Below are 26,892 nucleotides of genomic sequence, written 5' to 3'. Positions count from 1 at the left end.
TGGGCCTTGAACACCTTAAGTATTGGTGACAACTGCTCGGCTCTCCCATGCGGTGTGAAAGTCATCACGGACCGCACGATGACAAATGGTTGTGGTTACGTTCTACGCTCATATGGAGTTGACAGACTCATTTGCTTCCACTGCAGACTCTAGTACTGACATTACACATTGTTCCTCTTGTAGTATTTCTAAAACACAAGGTACCAAAATTGTAGTGCCATTCAATGATATTTGAAAGAATCAACAGGTCTCTTCATTTCTTTGTCCTTCGCTGTGCTGTGTGGAAAGGGAGCTCTGGGCTCTTCAGATTACCTAGTCTTCTCTTGCCTCAGCACCTCTGTAATTGCTGATGAGAGTCTGACCTTGATATTGGATTCTGTTCAGATACGCTTCAATCCAGTGCTAATCCCAGTTCATAAGGACACTGTCCTGACTGGTGAAGTCTTGAAAGCTCAAATCCCTAAAACCACAATCTCTGTAGGGAAAAAGACTGCATAAGAGGGATGGAGAGCTAAATTCTGAGCGTGGAATTAATGAATTTCTGGTTTTGCAAAGGATATTGGCTGTCTTACTGTTTCTCTTGCTGTGATAAAACTCTGGCAAAAAGCAAATTGGGAAGAATTTTAGCTTACAGTTCTACATCACAGGCCATCACTGAGGGAAATCAAGGCAAGAACCTAGAGAAAGGAGCTGATGCAGAGGCCGTGGAGGCATGAACGCTGCTTGCTGGCCTCCTCAGCTACTTACTCAAGGCATCTGAAACATCAGCCTGGGGCGGCACTACCCACAGCGAGCTCCTGAGTACTCAATGATTTTTCAAGCCTAACATCTAAATGCCGCAATTCCTCTGTCTTCTCACAGCCACTTCCTGTTCCAAGTACCAATTTCTGTTTTATTTAGGGTTTCTCCTACCGTGATAAAGCTTGATGAGTAAAAGAAACTTACGGGGATGAAGCTTATTTTACTTAACTGCCTGTAGTCCATCATCTGGGAAAGTCAAAACAGCGACACAAGACAGGAACCTGGAGGCAGGATCTGAAGAGGCCATGGAGGAGTGCTGTTTACTGGCTTGCCCCTGTGCTTACTCAACCTGCTTTCTTAAATGAACTAGGACCACCTATCCAGGGGTGGCAACATCTGCTTTGGGTTGAGCTCGTTCACATCAATCAAGAAAATGCCCCACAGGCTTCTTACCCATTGGCCACTTTGGTAGGGAATTTTTCTCAGTTGGTGCTCTTTCTTCCTAGATGACCCTAGCTTGACATAGCAACTAGCCAATACAGTTGCACATTGAATTAATTGTGCACTAATTTCTATCCTTTCATTCGTTACTCCATGCTTTCTTCAAAAAGTTCACCCCAGCAGAAACTGCAAGTCTGGCAGGGTTAGCAGCCTTCTGAATATAAGCTGCTTGCAGGAGTGGAAACTGAGCCAGCATCACAAGGCACACACCTGGTGAACTAACTATTCCTGTAGAGGACTTGATGGCTGAGGAACGTGGACGCTGCCTTACTGCCAACTGAGGTGGAACTTGTGCATGCTTTACCCTGGTTAGCAGAACTGTCACTATCTGTCAAGTTTTATTTATTGTTCTTTTTAAGTCAACTACATGCTCCTGCCGGACTCTGAAATTCTAGACCACATCTGCTTATTTCTATGTTAGTAACTGGAGAAAGTGAAGCATTTTACAAATTATAATTTGTGGATTGGTGAACTTTGCAGAACAAAATGGATTCAAAATGAATCTCCAAGTCATAAAGATAGATTTAAAATTAGGTGCAATCAAGGCCTCTAAGAGCAAACTTTAGGAGGTCATCAGTGTTTGGCTTTTCCTGGTCAGCCCAGCATGTTTCCAGCAATATCAGGGAGGTGGAATGGCTACATAAGATGGATCAGGAAAACTCTCATTCATTGCCGGGTGGTGGTGGTGCATGCCTTTAATCCCAGCACTTGGGAGGCAGAGGCAGGCGGATCTCTATGAGTTCGAGACCAGCCTGGTCTACAAGAACTAGTTCCAGGACAGGCTCCAAAACCACAGAGAAACCCTGTCTCGAAAAAACCAAAAAAAAAAAAAAAATAATAATAATAATAAATAAAAGTGGGTCATTTCTTTGCATTGGCCTTTCTTCCTGATCACGAAATGCTAGGTGTATCTTCCTGAAGAAGCCCGCCACGTCACTGCTTGGTTTGAAAATAATCACGTGGTTAGCACCACAGGAAGACATTTACACCGTGGTGTTGCTGTCCATTCTTATTTGTGTTTCTGCTGGGTTTCTGGTTTGATGTGTGAGCATGCTGAATGGATTTCCACCGTCCACCACAGCAGGGAAACATTGCTTAGGAAATGCAAAAATGGAGTGTGGGATATTCATCTTGGTACACAATGAATTTTAGAAAAAGAGAAAAGAGAGAGAAGTCATACAAAAGAAGAATGTGAATGTATTCTCTGAGGACTTCTGCCCTGAAGGAGAGAGAGCAGATAATGATAGTGACATAAGGTCTCAGAATACAGTTAATGTTTACACATGTGTAGATGTTCTGGAGGACTGAGTGTTTACAGTTGCCCACAATCTACTTTTCTTCTTCTTAATTTTGATTTATTTTTTAAATTTAATTTTATGTTTTATCCGCACTGCACCTCTCCCTCTCACTCCTCCTCCAATCTCCCTCTCCTCACCCTCCCAGCCAACCCCTCATCTGCTCCTTCCATTGGGTAGAGACTCCCATGGGGAGTCAACAAAGTCTGTCACATTAAGTTTGGACAGAACCAAGTCCCTTCCCCTTGCATTAAGATTGAGCATGGCATCCTCCATAGGGAATTCACACTCCAATGTATCTCATTTTTCACCCAGTTTTCACTTGGAGGTATAAACTGTGTAAAGTTTTTTAGAAGGCTAATTTGTTTATGAGTTTTTGAAAAGTAGAACTCTGTTAAATGTAACAATGATTGGGGACCTGCTTGTTGTTGGGGTTTTTGTCCTGCCCAGTACCCCACAACTGTTTATGGGTCTCCATAAATTATAAGCTGATTGGCCCATTAGCTCTAGCCTCTCAGTGGCTAACTCTCACATCTTGATTAACCCATTTTTCTGATCTATGTTAGCCATGTGGCTCAGTACCTTTTTCAGTGGGGTAGGTCCCATCCTGCTGCTTAGGTGGTCTGGGCAGGAGTGCTCAGAAGTGGAAGGAATCAACTTCCTCCTTCCCAGAATTCTCCTGTTCTCCTTGTATCATTTCTCTTCCTGTCTGGTTTTCCCGCTTATACTTCCTGTTTGGTCAATCAGTGTTTATTTAAAACATGATTGACAGAATACAGACAATTCTCCCGCACCAGTTAAAATGTCTTAGAACATTGGTGTTTTGAATGTGAGTGCTGTGTGAGTAACAGAATTCCAGAACCTCCTCAGTAAACAGAAAAATGTCTTTTGGAGGTCTGCATCAATGACTATCCCATTTTTTTGTGGTTCTGTAGTTGATCACATGATGTGTTGGTGACTCAACTTGTCTTTTACAGATGTCTTTAAGGACTATAGGATTTTAGACTTTGGAATTCCAGTGACTTCACTCCTCCTAGTGAGACACATCTGTGCCTTTTGTACTGATCCCTTTTCTAATAAATATACCTTGTCTATTCATAGTGAATACCCACACAACTGGCATTATCATATCTAAAATTTCATACTAAGGAAATATACAATATTGCCTACTTTTTGAATGAAATGAATTCTGAACTGTTTTATATTTTATTTTTCATAAATAAATCTTTTTTTAAGAATGAAACAAGTGAATCAAATACCTTTTTATATTTATTTATTCACTTTTAAAAAAAAACTGTCTTTTTTTATTATACATACTAGTCCAAGTTCCCACTCCCTCCTCTCCACCCATTCCCTCCACATACCCTCCCACCCAACCCCCATCCAATCCTCAGAGAGGGTAAGACATATTGCTCTGTGGACTGTCCAAGGTATATCTAGGCTGAGCAAGTTATCCATCCAAAGAGAATAGGTTTCCCCAAAAGCCAGTACATGCAGTAGGGATAAATCCTGGTGCCACTGTCAGTTGCTCCTCAGTCTGCCCCAGCCATTCAAAATATCACTATATAACCTTCATCCAGCAACTTATGGAAACAGACCTGCACCGGAGACCTGGATTGAGCTTTCAGAGTTCAGCTGAAGAGTGGAAGGAATGCGGATATGAGCAAGGGGGTCAAGACCATGATGGGTTAACCCACTGAAACAGTTTACCTGAGCTAATGGGAGCTCACCAACACTAGCCAGACAGGGAACAAGGATAGGACCAAACTAGTCCCTCAAATGCATTTTAAACATAAAAAAGAACTTTTTTTTTGACAGAATTTTGTTTTGAGATTTTGATTTTGATCCTTTGAAAACTTGGCCTAAGGCTTTTGATCTTTCGTCATTTCAATATTTGGGCTGACATCTTTGTGATTATGGCCCAGATATCACTCTTTCAGTGAAGTCTTCCTCTGTGACAGTTCTTGCACAGTACATTACTCTCCACACACATTAACCACAGATTGGCATTCCCCAGTCTTTGAGAGTCTGCCCTTATATTCCTAGATACTTATTGTTTGTCAGAGTGTGTGGAATAAGCACACACAGCTGGTTATCCATATTATGTTTCTACCTACTAAACTATTGCATTGGGAATAGAAATGTTTGTTTCACTAATGTTTTATTCCTGGTTTTTAAGACAATACGTAATATTTAAGGAAAAAGTTATTACAAAATGAGTAAGTGAACAGCTACCTGTTCCCTTAATAAAAACCTGGACATTTGCATAGTGAATAATTGTGCATTTAAATTTCAGGAGCAGAAAACTGTTCTTCCTTCAAGGCATGTAGTACACGAAGCCATAGAAGACTTTCTCTGTAATTTCCTGATCAAAATGGAAATGACCAGAACTCTGGACTGCTTTCAGGCCGAATGGTAAGCCCTTATGTGGAGAGGTGATGTCAGCAGATTTACAGGTGGAAGTTTAGCTTTCTTAAAGGACTTTGCAGTAATAAGCACATTGGTTTCTTTTATTGTTGCTATGATAAAAAAATAAAGGCAGCTTAGGGAAGAAAATGTTTATTTGTGGGCCAGTTCAAGTTAATGTGATGTTATTTACAGTCATTACGGTGGGGTCACACTGTCAGTTGTCAGGAAGAAGAGGCCATTGGATGCCTGGTCGTGGTCAGCTCACTTTCTCCATTGGACACTGTGCAGGGTCTCCCACCCAAGTCACGGTCCTGTCCATCATTAAGAGGGATCTTCCCATACCAACTACCAAAACCACCAGAGGTCCACCCTTCTGGTGACCGCAGATTCTGGCAGTGTACAGCAGCACCATCAGAGTGAACTTCCATGTGTGGGATAAATCGTTCCTATCTCTGCTGAAACCATCACAGTCAGGGGAGCTTTCCCAGGAAAGCTTTGTTCCACAGCCTTTTCAACATTAGCTTTCAAACTTAGCTTCCTTTCAAGTGATCAAGGGAATGAAATGTCTTCTGGAGTTATACAGCAAAAAGCTAATTTGGAAATAGTTTTCTCTTATTTTTCCTTAATTTATAATAGTATCCTTTTGTTTCTTTACATAACCCCTAACACTACTTACCTTTTATTTATAATAAAGATTATTTTTCTCTATGTATACAGCTGATTGATTTTTCTAATAAAATTATTTGATTTAGAACTAAATTGAATTGTATTTTCAAATATTACCCTAATATGATTTTCTTGTTAGAAAAAAAATTTAATGTCTTATTGATTGTGAAAACGAGCAGGCATGCTATCTTTTCTTTTACTATAACATCAATCATCTTTGGATTCCTAATATTTTTTAAAAATAGTAAATGATAGATTTTAAGCAAGTGTTATTTTTTTACTAGATATTGCATATTATAGAGAGTGGACTTCTATACAAAAGATGTTTATGGAGTTTTGTAACTGAATTCTAATTTTTAAAAATTTGTCTGTGACATAGATTTACTTTTCGCTTTCTTGGTCCACTTATACACCTAGAACTAATCAGTTTCATTTATTTATTTTTAATTTTGAAAATAATATTGGCATTGTATTGACACCCCTCTCTACTCCCAACTCCTACCTCACCCCAATTTCTTTTCAAACTTCATTATTTTGACTGCACATATACAGTTATGAGGAGAACTGAGGTTTGTTCACAACAGACTAACAGATGGAGTGTTTGGAAATAAGAGGAGAATGCTGCTTTTAAACCTGGAAACTGTGCACAGTTTAAAAAGAAATTTTGCACAAATTTTCCTAAAGAAATAATTGCAAATAAATTAGAAATGCAGGTAGGTGATTAAAATATAGCTAATTAGATGAAAAATTAGTATGATTTAATTATTTTTATGTCTTTCAAGAACATGTTAAACTATTACAAAGTATAATGACTCCCTTAAGGGAATTATGATTCAAATATTATATTGATTAAGTCAAAATCTTTTTTGTTACTATTATGTGTGAATGTGTGCATGTGTTAGTTTGTGCACATGTATTGCCATGGCACACATATAGAGAGGTTAGTTGGAGTCAGCATTCCCATAACTATAGGTGGGTTCTGGGGATTGAACTCAGATAACCAGGTGTGTGTGATAGGCAGATCTACCCTTTGAACCACCTTTCCATATCCTAAATATATTCTTAAAGAGTAGATGATTGTAATCATACTGTCGAAGGTAGCAATCTGATTCATGAGACAAAATTTCAGGAAACTATGATACTCTTAGGATATAAGGAGTTCCCAAGAAACATACTTATTTAACATTATATTGTAAACAAAAGGTAAAACTTATGAATGTATATTTATTAACTTAATAGTATTTTGGTTCACTATCCCAGTCTGTAGCTGCTGCTTTGTACTTATTCCCATAACTGGGTAATTATTTTCACTTTTAGTTTGAATTTGATCAGTAACTGTAGCTATGCTGCATACAGTAGGGTTCTAATTCAAGACTAGTAGACACATTAGTTTAAATTAATGTATGACACACGGCTTGCTGTGCAGCTCATGCTGGCCGGACATAGAGCTTATCCTCTTAGCTTCCAATTACTCATGATTCAGCCAACCATGTTGACTGAATGTCCTTTTAATGCAGAAAGGCAAGTCCCAAACCATATGAAAATTCTGCAAATTCATGTTCTCCAACAAAAGGAACCAAAAGTACAAAAGCATAAAAGTACTGGCTTGTTGTTTGGTTGTGCTAAAAAAAAGAAAAAAAAAAAGGTACCAGCATAATCTGGGCAGTAATATTTGACTTATGTTCTTCGAGTCTTCAAACAATAAATGCAGAATATCTTTTAAATCCAGTGTCACAAATGTATAACCTGGGAGCCACATCTGGCCTATTTCTTGTTTGTGAATAAAATTTCATTGGAATAAATCCATGATTTCTCATAGGTACTGAAAATGAAAATCTTATGAAAGCAAAATTAATTAGGCACATCAGGGTGTCTGGGAATGGCAGAACAGAAAGGAGTTTTACAATTTCTAAATTATTAGTACTCCAGAGTTGCCAAAAACAGCTATCAACTTATTTTCTGTGATTTGTCTATGCATACTATATATTTAATATAGCTATATGTGTGTGTGTATTTAGAGACGTATGCCGGTGTGGTAGAGATTTGCTTGTGGAGTACTAACCTGCTGCCACTCTGGTTGTTTGATGCTGTTTTGTCTCCTTTAGATGTACTCAGGTGTAAAGTTAATTGATGCTCTGAAACTGACGAGGGTAAAGTGAGAAAAGAGCAGGGTACCCTTGCGAGCCCTGAACTCCGACTCTGCAAACACGTCCTGTCCCGCACACTGCGTCTGTCTCACGGACTCAGTCGCTTGTGTGTCATCACCATGGCTAGCTCGAAGCACGGTCTTCTTTCTTTCCTTCCTACTTCCTTTTCAATCTGGGTACACCTCAGTTTGCCTCTGTTCCTACCATTTCCCTGAAGATAGGGTTGTGCTAAAATCCTGTCAAGGGTAATAAGACATGAAATTATTTAAAGCATTTAATTATTAACTTAATTTGTTCCCGGTTGAGGAGATTATAAATTAGTGTGTATTCCTTTAATTTATGAACAGAGATAAATACTGCAGCTTTTGGCCAATACAGTTTGGTGTACTGTAATGACTTAGTTATGGTCCATATAGTTACAACTTATTTCATCAGACTAGGTTTATTTAAAGTCAAAGCTCAGAATTAAGATTAACTTTGAAACAGTTCTCACATGTTTCAGCATGTGTAGAAAGTGTGTACAGTGTGACTACATACACATGTGACTACATACCGACTCTCACTAAACCCCATGCAGATAGTTTTTCCTTCGCCATTTAAACCTACTGATGCTTCTTCCATTGATGAGAAGTTGGCTTGTGGTTATGTGTCATGTAAGCAATATCTCCCTGTCACCATTAAGTTAAACACAGGAATGCCATACATTTACTGTGATCACTCTTACAGCTCAGAGTATGCCAAATTTGAGCGATTAAATATATGTGGGTAGGATTATGTACTAAGATTTGCAGAAGTCAGACTTCTAGGGGAATATTTAGCTTAAAAATTAGTACAAATAATAAATATACTATTTAAATGTAAATGGCATAAAATAGTTAAAATGGTGATGTCTTAGAGTAATTAATTGTTTGAGAATTCACTTTGTATCATTTTTATTAGCAGTCTGTTCTTATTCAGCATTCATTTCTCCCAACAACTGTGTGTGGCAGGTAGCCACTAACATCTCTTCATTTCATGGATGAGGGAATGGGCTTAGAGAGGATGAGAAATCTGCCACAGTAAATGTCACCAAGTCACAGCCAGTAAGTGGCAAAGTCAGCGAGGCCAGACTGATCTTAAACCCCACTCTCTTAACTTCAGTTCCTGGTTTGTAACTGGGTGAGCTTACCATGAGTCTTGATTTCAAGCTCAGATTTGTATCTATTCTCCATTTTGTAATTACAAGGTCAGCACTAACTTCTTCAACTTGGCGTAGGTTGTGTCTTCCTCAGTCACTGCCTTTTTATCTTCCTGAGAAAATAGGAGTTCCACACCTCCCATCCCCCTCTCTCCCACCTGCTGGTCCTTCATCAGGCCTTCTGTCTCTCCTGCCAGCACACTGAAGCACACAGGCCATCCTCTGGAGCCCACTCCCTCTGCCTGCCAGAATCCAGATCCTGCCGGCTCAAGGTCACTGCTTTTTCATTTGTCTTCTCCTGTCTCGGCTTTTCCCTGTTGGATTGTGGCCAGAAGCACACAGGTGTGCAGCCATATCTGACATAGTACCTGGGGAGAGTTCCCTGGCTCTGCTTCCTGTCGAAGATCATCTTCATTCTCCATTCTCTCCGTCACTGGCATGTTTTCCTACAAAGGTGGCTGTACCTTTCTTATTTCCTATTCACACCCACTCTAGATTGACTTTCATCCTTTACACTGCTGAAACATTTCACAGTGACTTTCACATTGCCTCTTCCAGTGACTGGTCCAAACTTCGGTGAGCATTCATTTGTTTCCATTAGCATTCATTTCTTCTGTCTTGGAACTTTTTCTTCACTTGACCCCTTGGCCATCCCTCTCATAGATGCCATTATTGTTCTGTCCTTAGATTCTTATGATAGTGTTTTCCTCCTTTACCTCATTCCACCCTTGAAGCAATGGAGTATTTTATGAACTATTCCCAGGCGTCTTTTACTGTTTATGTGACATCACTAGCTGACCTAGTCTGTTCTAGTGTCACGATTGTAAAACATCATTTATATACTGATGAAATGCAAGTTTAAGTCGCCTGCTTTGCCTGTTCCCTGGACTATGTATATCCATCATTTATCTTCACACGAATGTCTGCTAGGCACACTACATTTGGTCAACTCTCCAGTTCCTACTGTCTTTGTTCCCACTATGTAAATGGCTGTCTATTACTGAGCACCAAACCTGGATGCCATCACTGCCCTGTGTCTTTGCTAATACCTGACAGATGATTCCCCAGTGATTTCTGTTAGCACTGCCTTTGCAGCATGTCCAGAAGTTTCCCTCTTATAACCTCTGCTTATTTCACTTTGCTTACCATTCTCTCTTGCAGGTTGTGCCACGTGTTCCCTTAGAATCCATTTCTTGGAATAGATTTACCCTTTTGAAACCTAAATCTGATCTCTGTTTTCTTTCTCCCTAGACATTCCTATGGTCCCATCTTGATCCAGAGTGAAATATTTCCTTTTATGATGGCTCCTTGTTTTAGTTTTGACTTTTCTCGACATCTCCTTTGCTCACTTTGCTGGCTTCAGTTCCTGCTGTTCTACGAATACTACCTTTGTTTCTTGTCCATGCTGAAAATGTCTCTATCTCTGGGCCTTTGTTTCTTGTCCATGCTGAAGATGTCTCTATCTCTGGGCCTTTGTTTCTTGTCCATGCTGAAGATGTCTCTATCGCTGGGCCTTTGCATTTGCCTGCTGTCAGCCTCGGGTGCTCCTCTTCCAGGGACCCACATGGCATCATCCCTCCTGTCCTTCAGGTCTCTGCTGGAGTCTCTCTTACTCACACTTGTCGGTCATGGCTACTGTATACAAAACAGTACAAATGCCTACCAGTCTGTCTCCTCCATTCTTTCTGCTTTCCTGAACGTATTACCACCTTTGCTAGAGTACAAATTCCTTGCTTGTAAGGACTGAGAGAGTTGTGCCATTCTTCCTAGTAACTAGATATGTGGAACACAGACGACCTGTTGTATTTTAAAAGATTAACTGAAATTTCATCTTAACAATATATTAATATTGGTTTAACTTAGAATATAGCAACTAATTTCTATCAAATTCCCCAGGGCTGAGATGTTGAATTATACATAATCATTTTTTAAAAGTCAGAAACAGATAAACTCTGTTGTTTGATTTGTCCTAGGTATGAGTTAATACAGAAGGGAGAAACTGACCTCAGAGCCCTTGGGAATGTTCCAGACGTCTACAGCCAGGTGATGTTTTTAGAGAGTGAGAACAAAAACCTGAAGAAAGATTTGAAACGTGTCAAACAGGCAGCTGAGTATGTTAATATTACATTTTTCTTTTTTGTTTAGACGAAGTAAAAAATAATGATGAATTAAACTGATACATGCAATGTACTGTTTGAGAAATTTAATTCTGGATCACTGGATAATATTTGAGTTTTGGTTGTGAGGATGAGAAAGCTTCCCAAGTGAGTTAATTGAGCAGGAAACTGGAGTCTGTGCCAAGCATAGCTCACCAATGGAGTGGAATACTAGGCGTCTGTAGCAGATGGTGAATTTGTTACAAAGGCATTTTCCTATGTGTGTGATGATGTTTTGTGGGTTGTGAAATTTTCTCTTGTGTAATGAACTAATTTCAGAAATAATAATGAAATTAATAGAAAGAGTAGAAGTAAGGATGGGACTAATGTAGTCTTAGTAGGATAATGTCAGTGTCTTTAAATTCCTCACAAAGAATAGTGTTAGCTAAGCATTTTGGGTGGTAACAAATATCTTGCTCTGGTGGGACAGGCAATGCACATATAAGGGTGGGAGGCACATGGGACTTCTAAGGACCCTCTGATTAAGTTTTCTGTAGGCCTTAAAGCTTTCTTTAAAGATATTCTATTAACAAAGGAAGTATCAACATCCATAGTCTCACCCTTTTCCTGTTGTTAACCACCTAATATAATTTTTGTTTTCCCAGTGTGTATGCATAATTTTTAAATAAAAGCTTCCATGATGGCAATGCCATATTTACTAACTTACTTTTCACTTGAAACAGGTAGTACCCTTTTCACTTTATTATTTTATTAACACATATCTTATTCTGAAAACTTAAAAACAATTCCAGAAGGGACATCCTTGCTTTATAATGTCTAGGCACAGATGAGAATCTTAACAACTAGAAATTTTCAACTAAAAGGTCCCTTCAACTAGAAGGCATAGATTTTTGGTGAACCAGCCATCGTGTTTCCAACAAAACGCTAAGTGTATGTATTGGCTTGGGAAGAATCTACTCATGTCTAACAGTGCGACGTGGAAAATCAATCTTTAACTCTGGAAGAGAAGTAATGTTTTTTTATCCACCCATTATTATTTGACATATTTAAGGAGAATCTTTCTCTCTTAAGCACAATAACACAACAATTAGAGTAATAAGACCACCCTGTAGAAGCATAATATTTAAATATATACTAAAAATGACTATAAATAAACATATCTTTGTATTGTCAAGTGAAAGAAATATTTAATGTAGCCCTTTCGTTAAATACAAAAGCAGCAGTAGATAAAAGGGTTTACATGCTCCTTGACTTGCATCATGGGCACCTGTAGGAGTACTTGGCCAGTTATGCCCATCTCATCTTTCCACGTAGAATTTGATGGTTTACCAAGATGTGTGTGATTCTCCACAAGAACACACCGCTAGAACCATCTGCACTTTGTTCATTTCAGCAGGGTTTTCCCATCTGCATCTCTGCTCGCCGTGACTTTGAATAGACAGTTTGGCCAATGGGAATTTGATGTAGACCATTTCTCATAGTGCTGCCTGGAACAGTTTCATCCCTCATCTCCTTTGAGTTATGGTTTTCATTTGCTAATTTGCTTTTGAGTAGACACAGCCACTTTAGGCAATGTGTTTTACTCCCGTAATACCAAGTAATCATTGTTGATTACAGGGTATTTATTCAATAGTATATTAAAAACTGTAATTGAAATTATGTAAGTTTTTACTCATGCAAATTGTTGTTTTAATGTTAAAAGAAGTCATAATTAAAACAGCCATAACTCAATAGAAATGTTTCTTTGTATTTGCTGAACTCTCAAGTGTGGTTTCACCCTTAATAGTTTCTGGTTACTGTGACTTGGTAGACAGTCTAACAGGAAGTAAGCAGACTGCAGACTGTATCTGCTTTGCTATCCTCTCATGGAAATTTGAAGGAAAGCCTCTTGGCCCTAGGGGATGCTTGGTGCTTACAGAGTGAATCTTCAGCCTGATGTGCTTCTGTAGCACCATTTGCTGAGCAGTCCCCATAGCCTGTTTCCACTAAAGTAGTGTCAGAAGATGAATGGGATTTGAAATAGCATTCATATACATTTGTTTCAAAACTTAATCTTAGGAACCTAGATTTTCTCTGAGATTTATGAGGGTATTTGTGCTAAACATGAATCTCTCTATATGGAATTTGGTCAAATGCTTCCTTTTTTAGGATTAGGCTCTTTGTTAAGGCTGGGTAATCATAGATAAAACCAATTATTTAATAGGTGAAGAGAGTCAGCTTATAGATACGTCATATGACATTCTTCATCAAACAGTTGGCATTTAATGATGAATTGACTAAAATTAATGGCTAGACATATCCACATGTGCATCCATAATCCAGTACAGTGGTGGTGCTGGGGAGACATCATGACTGCCAGACTAACTATGGGTTCCCATAACACAAGTAAAGAAAGATCTTATGAGACTAAGGTGTAGAAAGAAGGGACATGTTTTTTGTTCTCTTTTGGTACCTGTATGTCCACAAAGCCATGCATATGTCCAACATGCCCTTATAATGTACACAAAATCAAAGGATACACTGTGGAAGAGGATTGTTAAGGTTAGTCTCCATGGCAACATCAATGGATTTAGAATTGCCATGAAATACACTTTTGTTTGGTCTTGAGTGTTGCCAGAATGACCAAAATGAGCACGAAAGACCTTCATTTAGTGTGGGGGACGTCATCCCACAGGCTGGCACCCTAGACTGAATGAAGAGGAGAAAGTGAGCATTCATCTTGCATTGCTTCCTGCCTGTGTATGCAATGTGACGAGTGGCTTCATATTCCCGCCATTGTTCCTTTTCTGCCTTGACTCCAGCACGGTACTTGCAGGTGTTTGTCTTCAGACATCAGAAAAGTAACCAATGGGGAACACTGGCCCTGACAAGTGGAGCCATTGCTGCAATAAACCTGACCACGTGGTGTTAGTTCTTTAGAACTGGTTTGTAAGAGGAACATGAAGGTCTTTGGTGCTCTGACCCAAAGAAGGCCTAGAATATGATAGGTAGAAGTTAACAAACAATTCTATAGGGAGCTTGAAAGACAAGAAACTCAAGAGATCCAGATAGTAGAGCAAAGGTCATGAGGTCTAGAGGCAAACTCTGTCAGGAACTCAGTAGAGTCCATTCATTTTGCATTTTGGCAAAGAATTTGGTTGTATTATGTCTTAGTCATGGAATCTTTAGAGACTGGACTAGTAAGTAATGGGCTAATTTGTTTGAGAAGAAATACCAAGGCAGTGTAGCAATTATACAGTGTCACAGTTACTGCCAACTATTGTGGAAGGAACTACTGGAACACAATGGCACATAATTTAGTGAGGAAGCGGTGTCAGTTTAAAGTTGAAGGAATGATGAGTGGCCAAGCTGGGCAGTATTTTGATATTGTGACACACACTTGTCATTTACAGTGTTCATGCTTAAGAACTATGACATTTAATTACACTAAAATTTCAGTATTTTAAGGAAGTGTATGGTTTTCTGTTGGGCAGTACGCATGCCTACCCTCAACTGTGGTCAGTTCCTGGTGACTATCACAGCATCTACAATATTTAAATTGGTTATCCATATCAAAGATAAATCTAGCGTTTTGCACTGGGACAAAAGGAAAGGTACCCAGAAGGCAAGACTTCATCTGTCACAGTTCCAGCTTGTGGAAACACAAATTCATTTGAAAGGAGAGATCCTTAATTGAGAAAGGTTCTAACGGGGTTCCCTGCTCCAAAGTGGCAACCAAAGAAAAGTGTTTCCCCGGGACAGTCCGTGAAGGCATACAAAATCTGAACTGGCACCACATAGACACATCATCTACATGGTGCTGGCGTTAAGCATGAAATACACAAGAGTAAGGTGGCCAAAAAGGCTTTCACCAAAGTCTCAGAAAGTCTGAGTCTCAGCAGTGTGGTAGAGGCATACTTCCTGCAAGGAGACTCTGAGAGTCCGTTATATAAGGCTGAAAAGGTAAAACCTATTTTGCAATGAAAACGCCAGGTTGGTGGAGATGCTGGAACCATTTAGTATCCACACAGAGAAGCATAGAGTAGATCTGACTGTAGGTGACAGTGCTGGAGAGATGGATCTACAGAAGACCATGGGAGCCCAGACAATTTTGTTGAGAATCTCAGATGTGAGGCAAAGGCTCTACCTGCAAAACTGGAGAAATAATCAACACCTGCACCTATAGCTACCCCAAACCCAACATAAAGAACAATATGGCACCATTCCAATCTAGTGGTTCTATAACAGCAAGTCCTGAGCATCCCAATGTAGGTGACGCAGAAGAAAATGACCTTAAAATAGCTTTATGAAGAAAATAGATGCCCTTAATAAGGAAATAAAAAATTCTCTTAAAGAAATTGACAAAAAAAGACAAACAAAACATTGAAAGAAGTCAATAAATCCCTTAAAGAAAACCAAGAAAGCCAAGAAAAAATAATCAAACAGATGAAGGAAACAGTTCAAGTCTTAAAAATTGAAATAGAGGCAATAAAGAACACAAACTGAGGGAATTCTGGAAAAGGAAAATCTGGGTAAACGAACAGGGACTACAAGCATAACCAACAGAATGCGTGAGATAGAAGAGAGACTCTCAGGCATTGGAGATACGGTAGAGGAAATAGGTTCATTTGTCAACTAAAATGTTAAATCCGACATGTCTTCGCACAAAGCATCCAGGAAATCTGCAGCATCATGAAAAACCAAAACTAAGAACAATAGGGATAGCTGGGTGGTGGTGGTGGAATATGCATTTAATCCCAACACTCGGGAGACAGAGACAGGTGGATCTCTGTGAGTTCGAGACCAACCTGGCTGCAGAGCGAGTTCGAGAACAGACTCCAAAGCTATCGAGACACCCTGGCCTAAAAATACTAACCAACCAACCAAATAAATAAATAAGTAAATAAATAGGATAGAAGAAGAGAAGAATACCAGTTCAAAAGCACAGAAAATATATCCAGCAAAATCATAGAAGAAAAATTTCTTAATCTAAAGAAGGAGATACTTATGAAGATACAAAAAGAATACAGAACACCAAATAAACTGGACCAAAAAATTTTCTCTCACCACTTAATAATCAAAACTCTAAACACACAGAATAAAAAAATATTATTAAGAGCTGCAAAATAAAAGGCCAAGTAACATATAAAGTCAGACCTATCAGAATAACATCTGACTTCTCAATGGAGATTCTGAAAGCCAGAAGATCCTGGACAGACATTTTGCAGACACTAAGAGACATTTGATGCCAGCCTAGACTACTATTCCCATCAAAACTTTCAATCACCAAGATATTCAACGACAGAACCAGATTTAAACTATACCTATTCACAGTTCAGGCCTTACAAAAAGTACTAGAAGGAAAACTCCAACCTAAGGGAATTTGCTGCATCCAGAAAACAGAAAACACCAGCAAATCTCGAAGAAAGGAAACACACACACTCTAGCACCCCATCAACAAAACCATAAATAATGGGCAATTAGCAATCACTGGTCATTAATATCTCTTAATATCAATGGGTTCAATTCACCTATAAAAAGACACAAACTGACAAAATGGATGCAAAGATAGACAGTAACTCTGAGTAAAACATTGAGAAAAGATTTTAGGAACAAATTGATTGAAGAAACAAGCTGGTGTAGCTATCCTAATATCTAACAAACTAAAATTCAAACTAAAATTAATCAAAAGAGATGGAGAAAGACATTCTATATTCATCACAGGAGAGTTCCAGATGCCAGATGTGGAATGGCAGGATTTGGTGTTTTACCTACCAAGCTTTGTTCTTGCTTTGAGCTGGTGCTGCCTAAGTTCCTATTTTTCTCTTTTGAAATGGGTATATTATTTTGTGCTGTTGTACATTAGACATCTATATCTTGATTGTACATGAGTTTATAGTGCAAAGATTGTCTTCAGTCTCAGAAGGGAGCTTGGAGTCTGCATTTTTGAATATCATTGAGATCGTTTTAAATTGTGGGGCACTTAGAGATGTACTAATTAATTTTGCATGATGTGATGAGAATAAGACTTTAGGGACCAGAGATAGAATAGTATAATCTAATGTCATGATTTCAGGTGTTATGATGACAAGGGGTGAAGTTATGGGATGGCTAGTCTTTATTGCCAACTTGACTGGGTTGAGAATTACTATGGAATCACACATCTATGTGTATCTATAAGATTATTTCCAAAAGTGTTCTGTGGAGAAGGGAAGGTCTTGTCTAAGTTTGAGTACCAGTCTCTAATGGGATAGGATCTAGGACTGAATTAAAAGGAGAACATGTGTTAAGCTTTTATCTCTCTCTGTTTTCTGACTACAGACTTGGTGTGAATATTTTGCCCTCACTTCCTTGTTGTGATAGGACTGTACTTTCAAAATGTGAACCAAAAGTGAACTCTTTGTTTTTTAAGTTGCTTTTGGCACTTTAAAAAGAATCACCACAATGAGAAAAAGAATTAAAACAAAGGGAAATATTTGCCAGTCATATAACTTATAAAATGCTAATATCCAGTATATATATTTATGTATATCCAGTGTATATATATATATTTATATATATATTCATAAATTCATATAAGTCAAGAGTAAGCAAAAGCAGTGTCATCAAGGCAAGTAAATTAGAACCTGTCTAAAAATGGCCAATATTCTACTAGGGAGCTCTTAAAAGGAGACAAATAATAGCAATAGGTTTATGAAGAAATATTCAGTGCCACTAATCATCAAAGAAATGCAAATTGAAAACAAACCGTAAATTACATATTTTTTTTAAAAGATGGCCATTATAAAAAAATAAAGACAAAACCAGTGATATCAGCTATTGGCTAGTGCCTTATATACTGTTAGTGGGAATACAAAATGAGGTAATAACACTAGAAAACCATATAGAATATCGTTATGTAGGCAGAACCACCTACATGAGCTATAGTAATTTCCAAAATAATTGAAATCAGGATCCCAAAGAAAAATTAGCATTTCTCTTTGCACAACTGGTAAGAGTTAAGATGTGGAATCTTCCTAACTGTTCACTGACACATTGTACAATGATGTATATTGTACAATTATACAATATTACTCTGACATTCAGAACTCAGAATGGTAACCAGCCTACTACTGAATCTTCCTACTCAACCTTTCAAATGGAGAAAGTTCTGCAATGTGTGGTGATGCAAATGAATTTTGAGGAAATACACTAAGTGAAACGATTCAGTCACACATAAACACTTTGTTATACTAATGTGAATTTATGACAGTCAAAATTATCATAGTTGCCGGGCGATGGTGGCGCACGCCTTTAATCCCAGCACTTGGGAGGCAGAGGCAGGCGGATCTCTGTGAGTTCGAGACCAGCCTGATCTACAGAGCTAGTTCCAGGACAGGCTCCAAAGCCACAGAGAAACCCTGTCTCGAAAAACCAAAAAAAAAATAAATAAATAAAATAAATAAAAATAAATAAATAAAAATAAATAAAAAAATAAATAAATTATCATAGTCAACACTAGTGTATTATACACCTGAAACTTTAAAAGGCTAGATCTTTAAAAGGAGATGACTCTTTTGGTAAAGTGCTCGCTGGGCGACCATAATGACCTTTTTGAATGCAAAGCCCTCATAAAAGGCCAGGCACAGCAGCTTGTGTCTATAACCCCAGTGCTAGGGAGTCAGAGATGGTGGAACTTTGCGTCTCACTGGCATGTCCCCCAAAATGAATCAGCAGGTCCATTCAGTAAGAGACCCTGCCTCAAGAAATTTGGAGAGTAATAAAGATGACAGCCAGCCTTGACCTTTGACCTACACCACACACACACACACACACAAGTACGCAAACACAAATACGTGTAAATATGCACAGACACGTACAAAATAGTTTAGAGTGTGTTGTATTTTTATCACAATAGGGAGGAAATAGTACAATGTAAGGAATCATATGGGCCTTCCAGATATTTTCACATCTTTTTTATTCTTTCATTTGAGTCTCCAAGTCTATCCTATGCCATTGTTATCATCTACGATTTTATGGTTTTTTATGACTTACACAAACAAATCGACAAATATTAGCTTCATATGTTTGACAAATGGATGACCCATGTCAGTTCAGAACTTTCACATCTCCCCAGAAATGTCTCTTCTCTTTCATCCTTTCGAGTAACAATCAATGCTCTGACTCCTTCTACCGTGGATTGATTTTATTTATTTAAAAGCCTCAGGGTTGGTGAGATGGACCAGCAAGGAAAAGGTGTTTGTCTCCCAGAAGTGTGCATCACATTTGATCCTGAAAACACAAAGACAGAAGGAGTGAACAGACACCACAAAGCTCACATTCATGACATGCTACATGCTCCGTCCCCTCTGTGCATATTATATGCACACACATACATACAATAGACTAAAAACAAAAACATAATGGAACATGGAATTTGTGTGTGTGCTTGCTTTCTATCTCACATGCATCCTTAAGTCTATGCAGTATACCTTTGATTCTGGGATCATCAGCCATTTCTGGCATATAGTGGTTTATAATCATTGTTATAGTGATTTGGTCAATCTTGTTTCACTGTTCTCCTTCCAGTGACTGGCTATTATGATTATATTCACGCATTATATCCATGTACTTTTGGGAAATGTGTGTATTGCTTTTGTATACAGTCTTAGGGTCAATTTAATCAATGTGCCTTATAAGGAGCCCCAGTTTACTCTTCAGCATTGACTTTAGGCTCATTAGTTCCTCCCTTGAGGTGTGTTAGGATTCCAGAGGCTTTAGCCCCTGACAGTATTGGTAGTCTTTTCTCCGTTAGCCTTTTAGAGATTTGATAGGGGCAGCTTGTGTTTTTCATGTTTGATTTCCTAAGAGCCGGTGATAATGAACACAGTATTTTGTACTTTTTGATCCTTTGGTATTTTTGGTATTGGTACTGCCCTTTTGGTGTTTTTTTTTTTTTAAGCCATTAACCTAATTTTGATTAGGTTGCTTATCTTGTTCTTAATAAAACTTTATGAATTTTTTTAATTTGAGATACAAATACTTTCAGTATTATGAGTATTTTCCCCTAGACTGTGGCCTAACATTTTAATTTATCACTATTATCTTTTAAAAGATTTATTCTATTTAAAAATGAATATATCTGTGTGCCTGTGCTTTTTTAATGTTGTTCCTCTCCAAGACATTTTGGTTGTTTCTAGATTCTTTGTCTTTCCACATAAAATTGGCAGTTTTATAGTTGCCACATAAAAATGAGTGTGAGACTGAGCCTGGTAGTGAGCTGCAGGCACATCTTGTGTGTGGGTTTCTGGAGGGACGGGTTGATGCTTTGATAACTCTGAATCTTCTCGTTGCATGGTACTCTTTATAGTTATTTCAGCTTATTTAATAGTAGCTCTTTATGAAATACCGTGAAACAGACACTTTTCATGTTGAATTAACATCTGTGGGCTTCCTGTACCAAAGGATGGGCTTCCTGACCGTCATGTCCCAGGGCCTGTCACTGTGTTTAGACATAACTGGTACTCTATGATTGTGCTACTATTGTCTAGGTTTATTGCTAGCTGTTAACAAGATTTAGAGTAGTTAGTTGACGGTTTTTGTCTTTGTAACACTCTTTGGAGTGGGCTTTGTTTCCTTTCTATGATGGGAATTTAAGCAATTTTTTGTCAAACTAGTTCTTGCTCCATTGAGAGGCTTGTTTTCCATCTCTGGATATTTACACTAAGGAAATATAGTGCAGACCTGAAAGGGTTATAAGGAGCCCCAAATCTGTGATGGAAAATAATACTGAGAATATAAATTTAAAGACAGAAAAGTATGGTTTTAAAAATAATGAAAAACTTTATTACTTCCTCCCAGAAGGTATAGGCCTAAAGAAAGTTCAAATTAAATGGCAGTTAATATGGAGGAGAAAACAGGTGTTTCTTAAGGGCCTGGATTTTGAGGATAAAATTCACTTCTATAAAAGGTCAAAGAGTGTCTGAGTTTGAGAAGACCCATTTAATTTAATGACTTTCAGAAACAAACACTGTGAAAATAAAGATAATATGAAGCCCATAAAATTTCATGCTTTAGTGTTTAGGTAATTGCTTGTTAAATTAAGAAGGTATTTTTTTTCTGGATGTGGCTATCCCCCTTCCTTTTGCAGTTAAAAATATAATGAAGTTTTCCTTCATTCTGGCTGAATTCCATTTGGCCTTTCAACAATTATTCCAATATTAATTTTTGGGGGTCAGTGTAATTCATTTATCAGCAACTGAGGATAATGAAATGCTTGGTAATTATATAATTATTGTTATCAGTGAGAAAAATATGTGGCAACGATGGCCTGCTTTGGTTGCTCCAAGTAAACAGAAATATTTCTATGTTTTATCTTGCCAAATTATGATAAAGAAACAATTCAATAACTTCATTACTAAATAGCCACCCCAACATAATTGCCTAAATTTATGGATAAAATTATTTCACTGGGGTTTTTCACTTAAGAATGATTTCAGACCATGCTACTAAATCACATTCATGCTATGTTGACAAATGGAGTGTCATGCTCTGCAAAGAATACACACATCTTACTAATATGGCTGAATTGTAGATGGGTAGGTGTTGCTGTCCTAAACCAGGAGGTTTGATGATTACTGCACTGTCTCATTACGACAAGGCACGAGTGAATATTCTCTGTGATACACAAGCTTAAATAGACAGTTTCACTGAATAACTCTCCATTGGACTTGAAACAGAAGCTCAGTGTTTGCTGTCGGTGTTAATGAAAGTTTTTTTCTTTTAGCGCAAAGATGCTATACTAATGTGATGAACAGATATGATGAGTTTAAAATATTAATTGTTCACATGAATATTTTATTTCATTCTTTATTCCAACTTCTATTTTCTTTTTATTAAGCAGATGGGCAGCAGGAAGGTCATAATAAGAAAAGCATCAGCATGAAATGAATTTAAATTGTTTTACCGAATAGACTTCATTTGTGCGAACAGAGAGCAAGTCCCCGAAAACCAATTTAATGGTCAGAAAAACTTTAAAGTCTGATACTTCAATCAGTTCCTTTGCTTTCTTTCCTGGGATGAGCACAAATAGGTTTCTAAATGTGGACTGAAAAGGAGTTGAAGCAATACTTCACATTTGTGATTCTCTTTAGCGAGCTTTGCAGTAGTTGAGAGCCCAAGGATTTTTAACCTTTTGAGATTCTGCATTTCAAATAGGAGAAATAAAGTATATATTTATGTAATTCATCATGTAGCTAAGAGTAAAAGAGTTTTAATAGACTTAAAATATATTTTAATGAAAGTTTATTTTTTATTTTTTGCATTTTATTTTATTTTTTTAGTATTTATTTATTTATTTATTTATTTAAAATTTCCACCTCCTCCCATTTTCCCATTTTCTTCCCCCTCCCCCTACACCCCCTCCCCCTCGCTTTCCAGACATAAGAGAAGTCAGGGTACCATGCCTTGTGGGAAGTACAAGTCCCCCCCAACCCCCATCTAGGTCTAGGGAGGTGTGCATCCAAACAGACTAGGCTCCCAAAAAAGCCACTACATGCAGCAGAATCAAAATCCAGTGTCATTATTATTGGCTTCTCAGTTCGTCTTCATTGTCAGCCACATTTATTTTACGTGTAGGGGTGTTTTGCCTGCATGTATGTCTGTGCACCCTGTGTGTTTGCAGTACCTGTAGTGTTCATTAGATCTTCCTGAAATGTCGCAGTGAATGGTTGTTCCCACCTTGTGGTGCTGGGAATCAAACTGAGATTCTTTGCAAGAGCAGCACTCTCTTAACCACCAAGCCATCTTCCAGCCCCAAGTTTATGTTTTGTAAAGATAGACAGTGTTTATCATACACTCACATTTTTTGACCATTGCAGTAATTTAACTGCTTGTTGCTATACTGCATATTTTGGAAGAACTTCTATTATACTAAGTATTCATAATGTCATGATCAGGGTGATGATAGTGGACGTCTGTGGGAAAGCGCTTGTAGATGGGTTTAACGTCCCAGCCTTTCCTGGGACCTAGCTAGCTCCCATTCAACATTTAGTAATTGAAAACATTGCCTGGATTTGGGTGTTTTTTGTCCTTCCCATTACCATAGTTGGTATGATGATCACAAAAAGTGGCCTTTGAAAATTTATGTGTGTGAGAACTGAAGAACAATGGCAATGGGTTCTTGATCCTATTGCACGTAATGGCTTTGTGGGAGCCCAGGTAGTTTGGATGCTCACCTTAATAGACCTGGATGGAGGTGGGTGGTCTTTGGACCTCCCACAGGGCAGAGAAACCTGCTTGCTCTTTGGGCTGAGGAGGAAGGAAGACTTGATTGGGGGAGGGGGAGGGAATGGGAGGTGGTGGCGGGGAAGAGGCAGAAATCTTTAATAATTAAATAAATTAATTAATAAAAAAAAAAGAAAATTTATGTGTGTGTTAGGCAAGAGGTCATTTCACTGTTAAGTGGATACATGCAGGCCTAATACATGCCCATTTTACAACTGCTAACTCTGATATGTTCATAGTTTATATAACTCTCAAGGTCACATTGCTATGAAATATTTTCTACAATGAATTTTATCTCATTATGATACTTGAGTTATTTTATGATTAATAATGGAGATTTAACACTAAAATTTTAAATTGAGTTTATGTAGGGATATAGCCCCACCCATTGGGGGCGTGTTCGCCTCGGGCTAATGTTTACTGATAAATCTGCCGGGCGGTTTTTCTCTGCTTTTCTTGTTCTCTGCGGGAACCTGTGGTCCTGTAAGTCTATTTCCCTATTAAAGCTGTATATATTTTTATAATCTGTCTACATTCATTTACGTCATCACAAGTTTGCTCTTTGATATTTTTATATATGTATATATCACATTCTTGATCCCTTTTTGAGAGCAATTCTTTCTTTCTACACACAGTTCCATACTTCCAATATAAAATAAAATAAATTTTTGAGCCGGGCGGTGGTGGCGCACGCCTTTAATCCCAGCACTTGGGAGGCAGAGGCAGGCGGATCTCTGTGAGTTCGAGACCAGCCTGGTCTACAGAGCTAGTTCCAGGACAGGCTCCAAAACCACAGAGAAACCCTGTCTCGAAAAACCAAAAAATAAATAAATAAATAAATAAATTTTTGATTGTGTGCATTCCTATACTTTTACAACAAAATTCACCACAACATTTAATTGACCTTTCATGCTCCCTATGCTTCCTGTATTTTCACCGACTACTCCCTGGGTTCACGGGGTTGGGGTAAGGGAACAGCAGATAGCTTCCTTCTCTTCTGGTTCATCCTCACTCCCAGAGTGTCCTTGTGTTCTGGGGTTAGCACTGTAATCCTGCCAGCCTCCTCTTTCCTACTGACTTTGTCATCAAGCTCTATCTCCCCTCTCACCTGGAGTGCAATGTTTTTCTTCTTACCTTTATTCTGCTACCTGAAAAGTACCTTAGCTGCTGCCATATGTCTTGTCCTTCCCTTAAGGCCTTATAATGTTGGTGGCGTTTTCATCTTTCCTTCACACCGACTGGTTGCTTTGGCATGGTAGCACCATTAGAAACTGTCGACACCAAAACACAGATCTTGTCTCAAATGGAACAAGAGATAGTTTAATTTTGAAGACAAATATGAGTGACCATGGCCTGAGAATATACATTCAAGTTGTCCCAAATATCATGGTCTAATGTAATGACTTCATGAAGTTTTCATATAAGAAAATTATAAATCAAGGCTGTATTAGAACACGTTCTTGAAAACACAGGCTAAGTGAGGCAGAGCAGAGTGGGCTAAACCCTACTTAGTTAGATGTATTTGATTACATTCTTAGGGTTTGGTACAAGGTAGTGATTTGTTACACTTTCTGGATGGATTTACCTAGTAATAACAAGGGTAGATGTTAGGTTAAATGAAGAGCTGGGTAATGACGGATCATTAAGGTGTCTAAAGATAGTCCAAGGGCAGGTGAATCTCTGTAAGTTTGAGGCCAGCCTGGTCTACATAGTGAGTTTCAGGACAATCTCCAAAGCTACAGAGAAATCCTGTCTCACAAAACAAAGAAAAAAACAAACCAAAAAAGGAAGATAGTCCAAGGAAATTTGGCTGCGGACTTGCAGCATTCAATTTCTCTATAACCATAGAAGTTTCAACAAGTTAACCAACTTCATAACATTTTAACATAGGGTGGAATTCTCCCCACGCCCCTGAAATTTCCAGTCTCAATTAAGAAGCTTCTCTGGTCTCCTCAACTTCCCCAATCTTTCCCACTGCAACCCCAGGGGAGGGAGTATGAGAAAGAACTTGCAAAGGGTTTAAATCTAGCCAGATTTTTAAGATTTCCCTGCTGACTCCCACTTGACAGTACCTAGCATTTAAAAGGTACCCAATGTCTCATCTTTTGTTCTGCTTCAGTACAGTTTGTATCCCTGTGTCTGTGTGGTGTGCCCTGCTCATTCATTGATTTTATGTTTCATGATTGTTACATTTCAGCTTTCTGGTAGGTTCTAGAATAAAATTAATTTTTAATTTACCTGTATTGTTTTTAGGACAAAACAGTATTCTTAGAAAATGTATGCATCTTAATCAGAATCAGGAATTATTTAAAGTTTCAGTGTAATAGTTAATAATATTTAATTAGCAAATGTTAGCAAGTGGTTAAAACTACAAGTCTGAAGCTTTGTGGGGCTGCTAAGACTAAAAAAAAATCCAGGAACTTTAAATGTTTCTTGAAGAAAGTCAAGGTGATTTTAACAAGAAGAATTTGATGCTTAGTATATCCAAAGTCAGTGAATGAAAAATGCTTGTATTATGTATTAAATTTAGGCCTAGTTGTTAAGTGAAAAGCTATACTGACTTTTCTCTCTTCTGTTAACATAAACTACATGACGCACTTGCAAAAATGTTGAAAAATGAGCTGCATGTCTGAATGAAAGTTAGCTTTAATAAAAATTATAATAGAGAGCTCTCAATCAGAAGCATAATATCAATGAAATTAAAATATCTACTGGAGTCTGAATTTTGTTTAAATATCAGAATTTAAAAACTATGTGAATAGAAAGTTCCTACTATGTAATAAAAATCATTGATGGAAATTTTATAAATATAGGGGTTGCAGAGAAAGTTCCGTGATTTTTGCTGTTTTGGGTAGGACAGGAGTTTGATTCCTAGCATTCATTTTGGCAGCTAACAGGTACCTGCAACCCTAGCTCCGGTGTACCTCATTGTCTCTTCTGATCTCTGTCAATACCTGCATAGGACCATACATACACGCTTCACCAGGAAATCCCTACCAGTAATAAAAAATTTAAAACCTTTAAAAATTATATATATATATATATATGTGTGTGTGTGTGTGTGTGTGTGTGTGTGTGTGTGTGTGTGTGTAAAACAAAAAAAGATATACAGGGAAGAAAAGAGTGTTTATATTAAATAATTAAGCAATATTCTCAGGTACTTCAAAGATACACTTGAACAAACACTTGTGAAATTTTTAATTGGTAACTCCAGAATCAGTGGACATTTTTGGCTTTCAATTGAATAATTGGTGGTTGTAAAAAATAGGGGAATGATGACAAAACCAGATATAACCAATACCTAGCCACAAACCCAGCTCTACACAAAATACTAGAAGGAAAATTCCAACCCAAGGAAGTAGGCTACACCAACAAAAACACAGAAAATTGATGGTCTCATAGAAGCAAAGCCCAAAGAAGGGGAAAATGCACAAATTAACATTACCAACAGTGAAAACTAAATTAACAGGAGATAGCAATCATTGGTCATTAATATCCCTTAATGTAAATGGACTCAACTATAAAAAGGCACAGGCTAACAGATTGGATACAAAAACAGAAGCTATCCTTCTTCTGCCTACAAGAAACACATCTTA

General features: G+C 38.0%; 1 protein-coding gene across 1 annotated transcript in view; it reads left to right on the top strand.

The window, feature by feature from the left end:
- Spag16 (sperm associated antigen 16) overlaps positions 1-26,892 on the top strand; it is a 931,645-nt gene that overhangs the window by 22,907 nt on the left and 881,846 nt on the right. The window contains exons 4-5 of the mRNA XM_057761301.1: positions 4,834-4,952; positions 10,910-11,047. Coding sequence (XP_057617284.1) covers positions 4,834-4,952; positions 10,910-11,047 — 257 coding nt within the window. The remainder of the gene's footprint in view (positions 1-4,833; positions 4,953-10,909; positions 11,048-26,892) is intronic.

This window comes from Chionomys nivalis, chromosome 2 (genome assembly GCF_950005125.1).
Source record: "Chionomys nivalis chromosome 2, mChiNiv1.1, whole genome shotgun sequence".
NCBI classification, from domain to species: Eukaryota; Metazoa; Chordata; class Mammalia; order Rodentia; family Cricetidae; genus Chionomys; species Chionomys nivalis.
The sequence above is the reverse complement of the archived record's forward strand: the minus strand, read 5'-3'. Positions and strand labels throughout refer to the sequence as shown.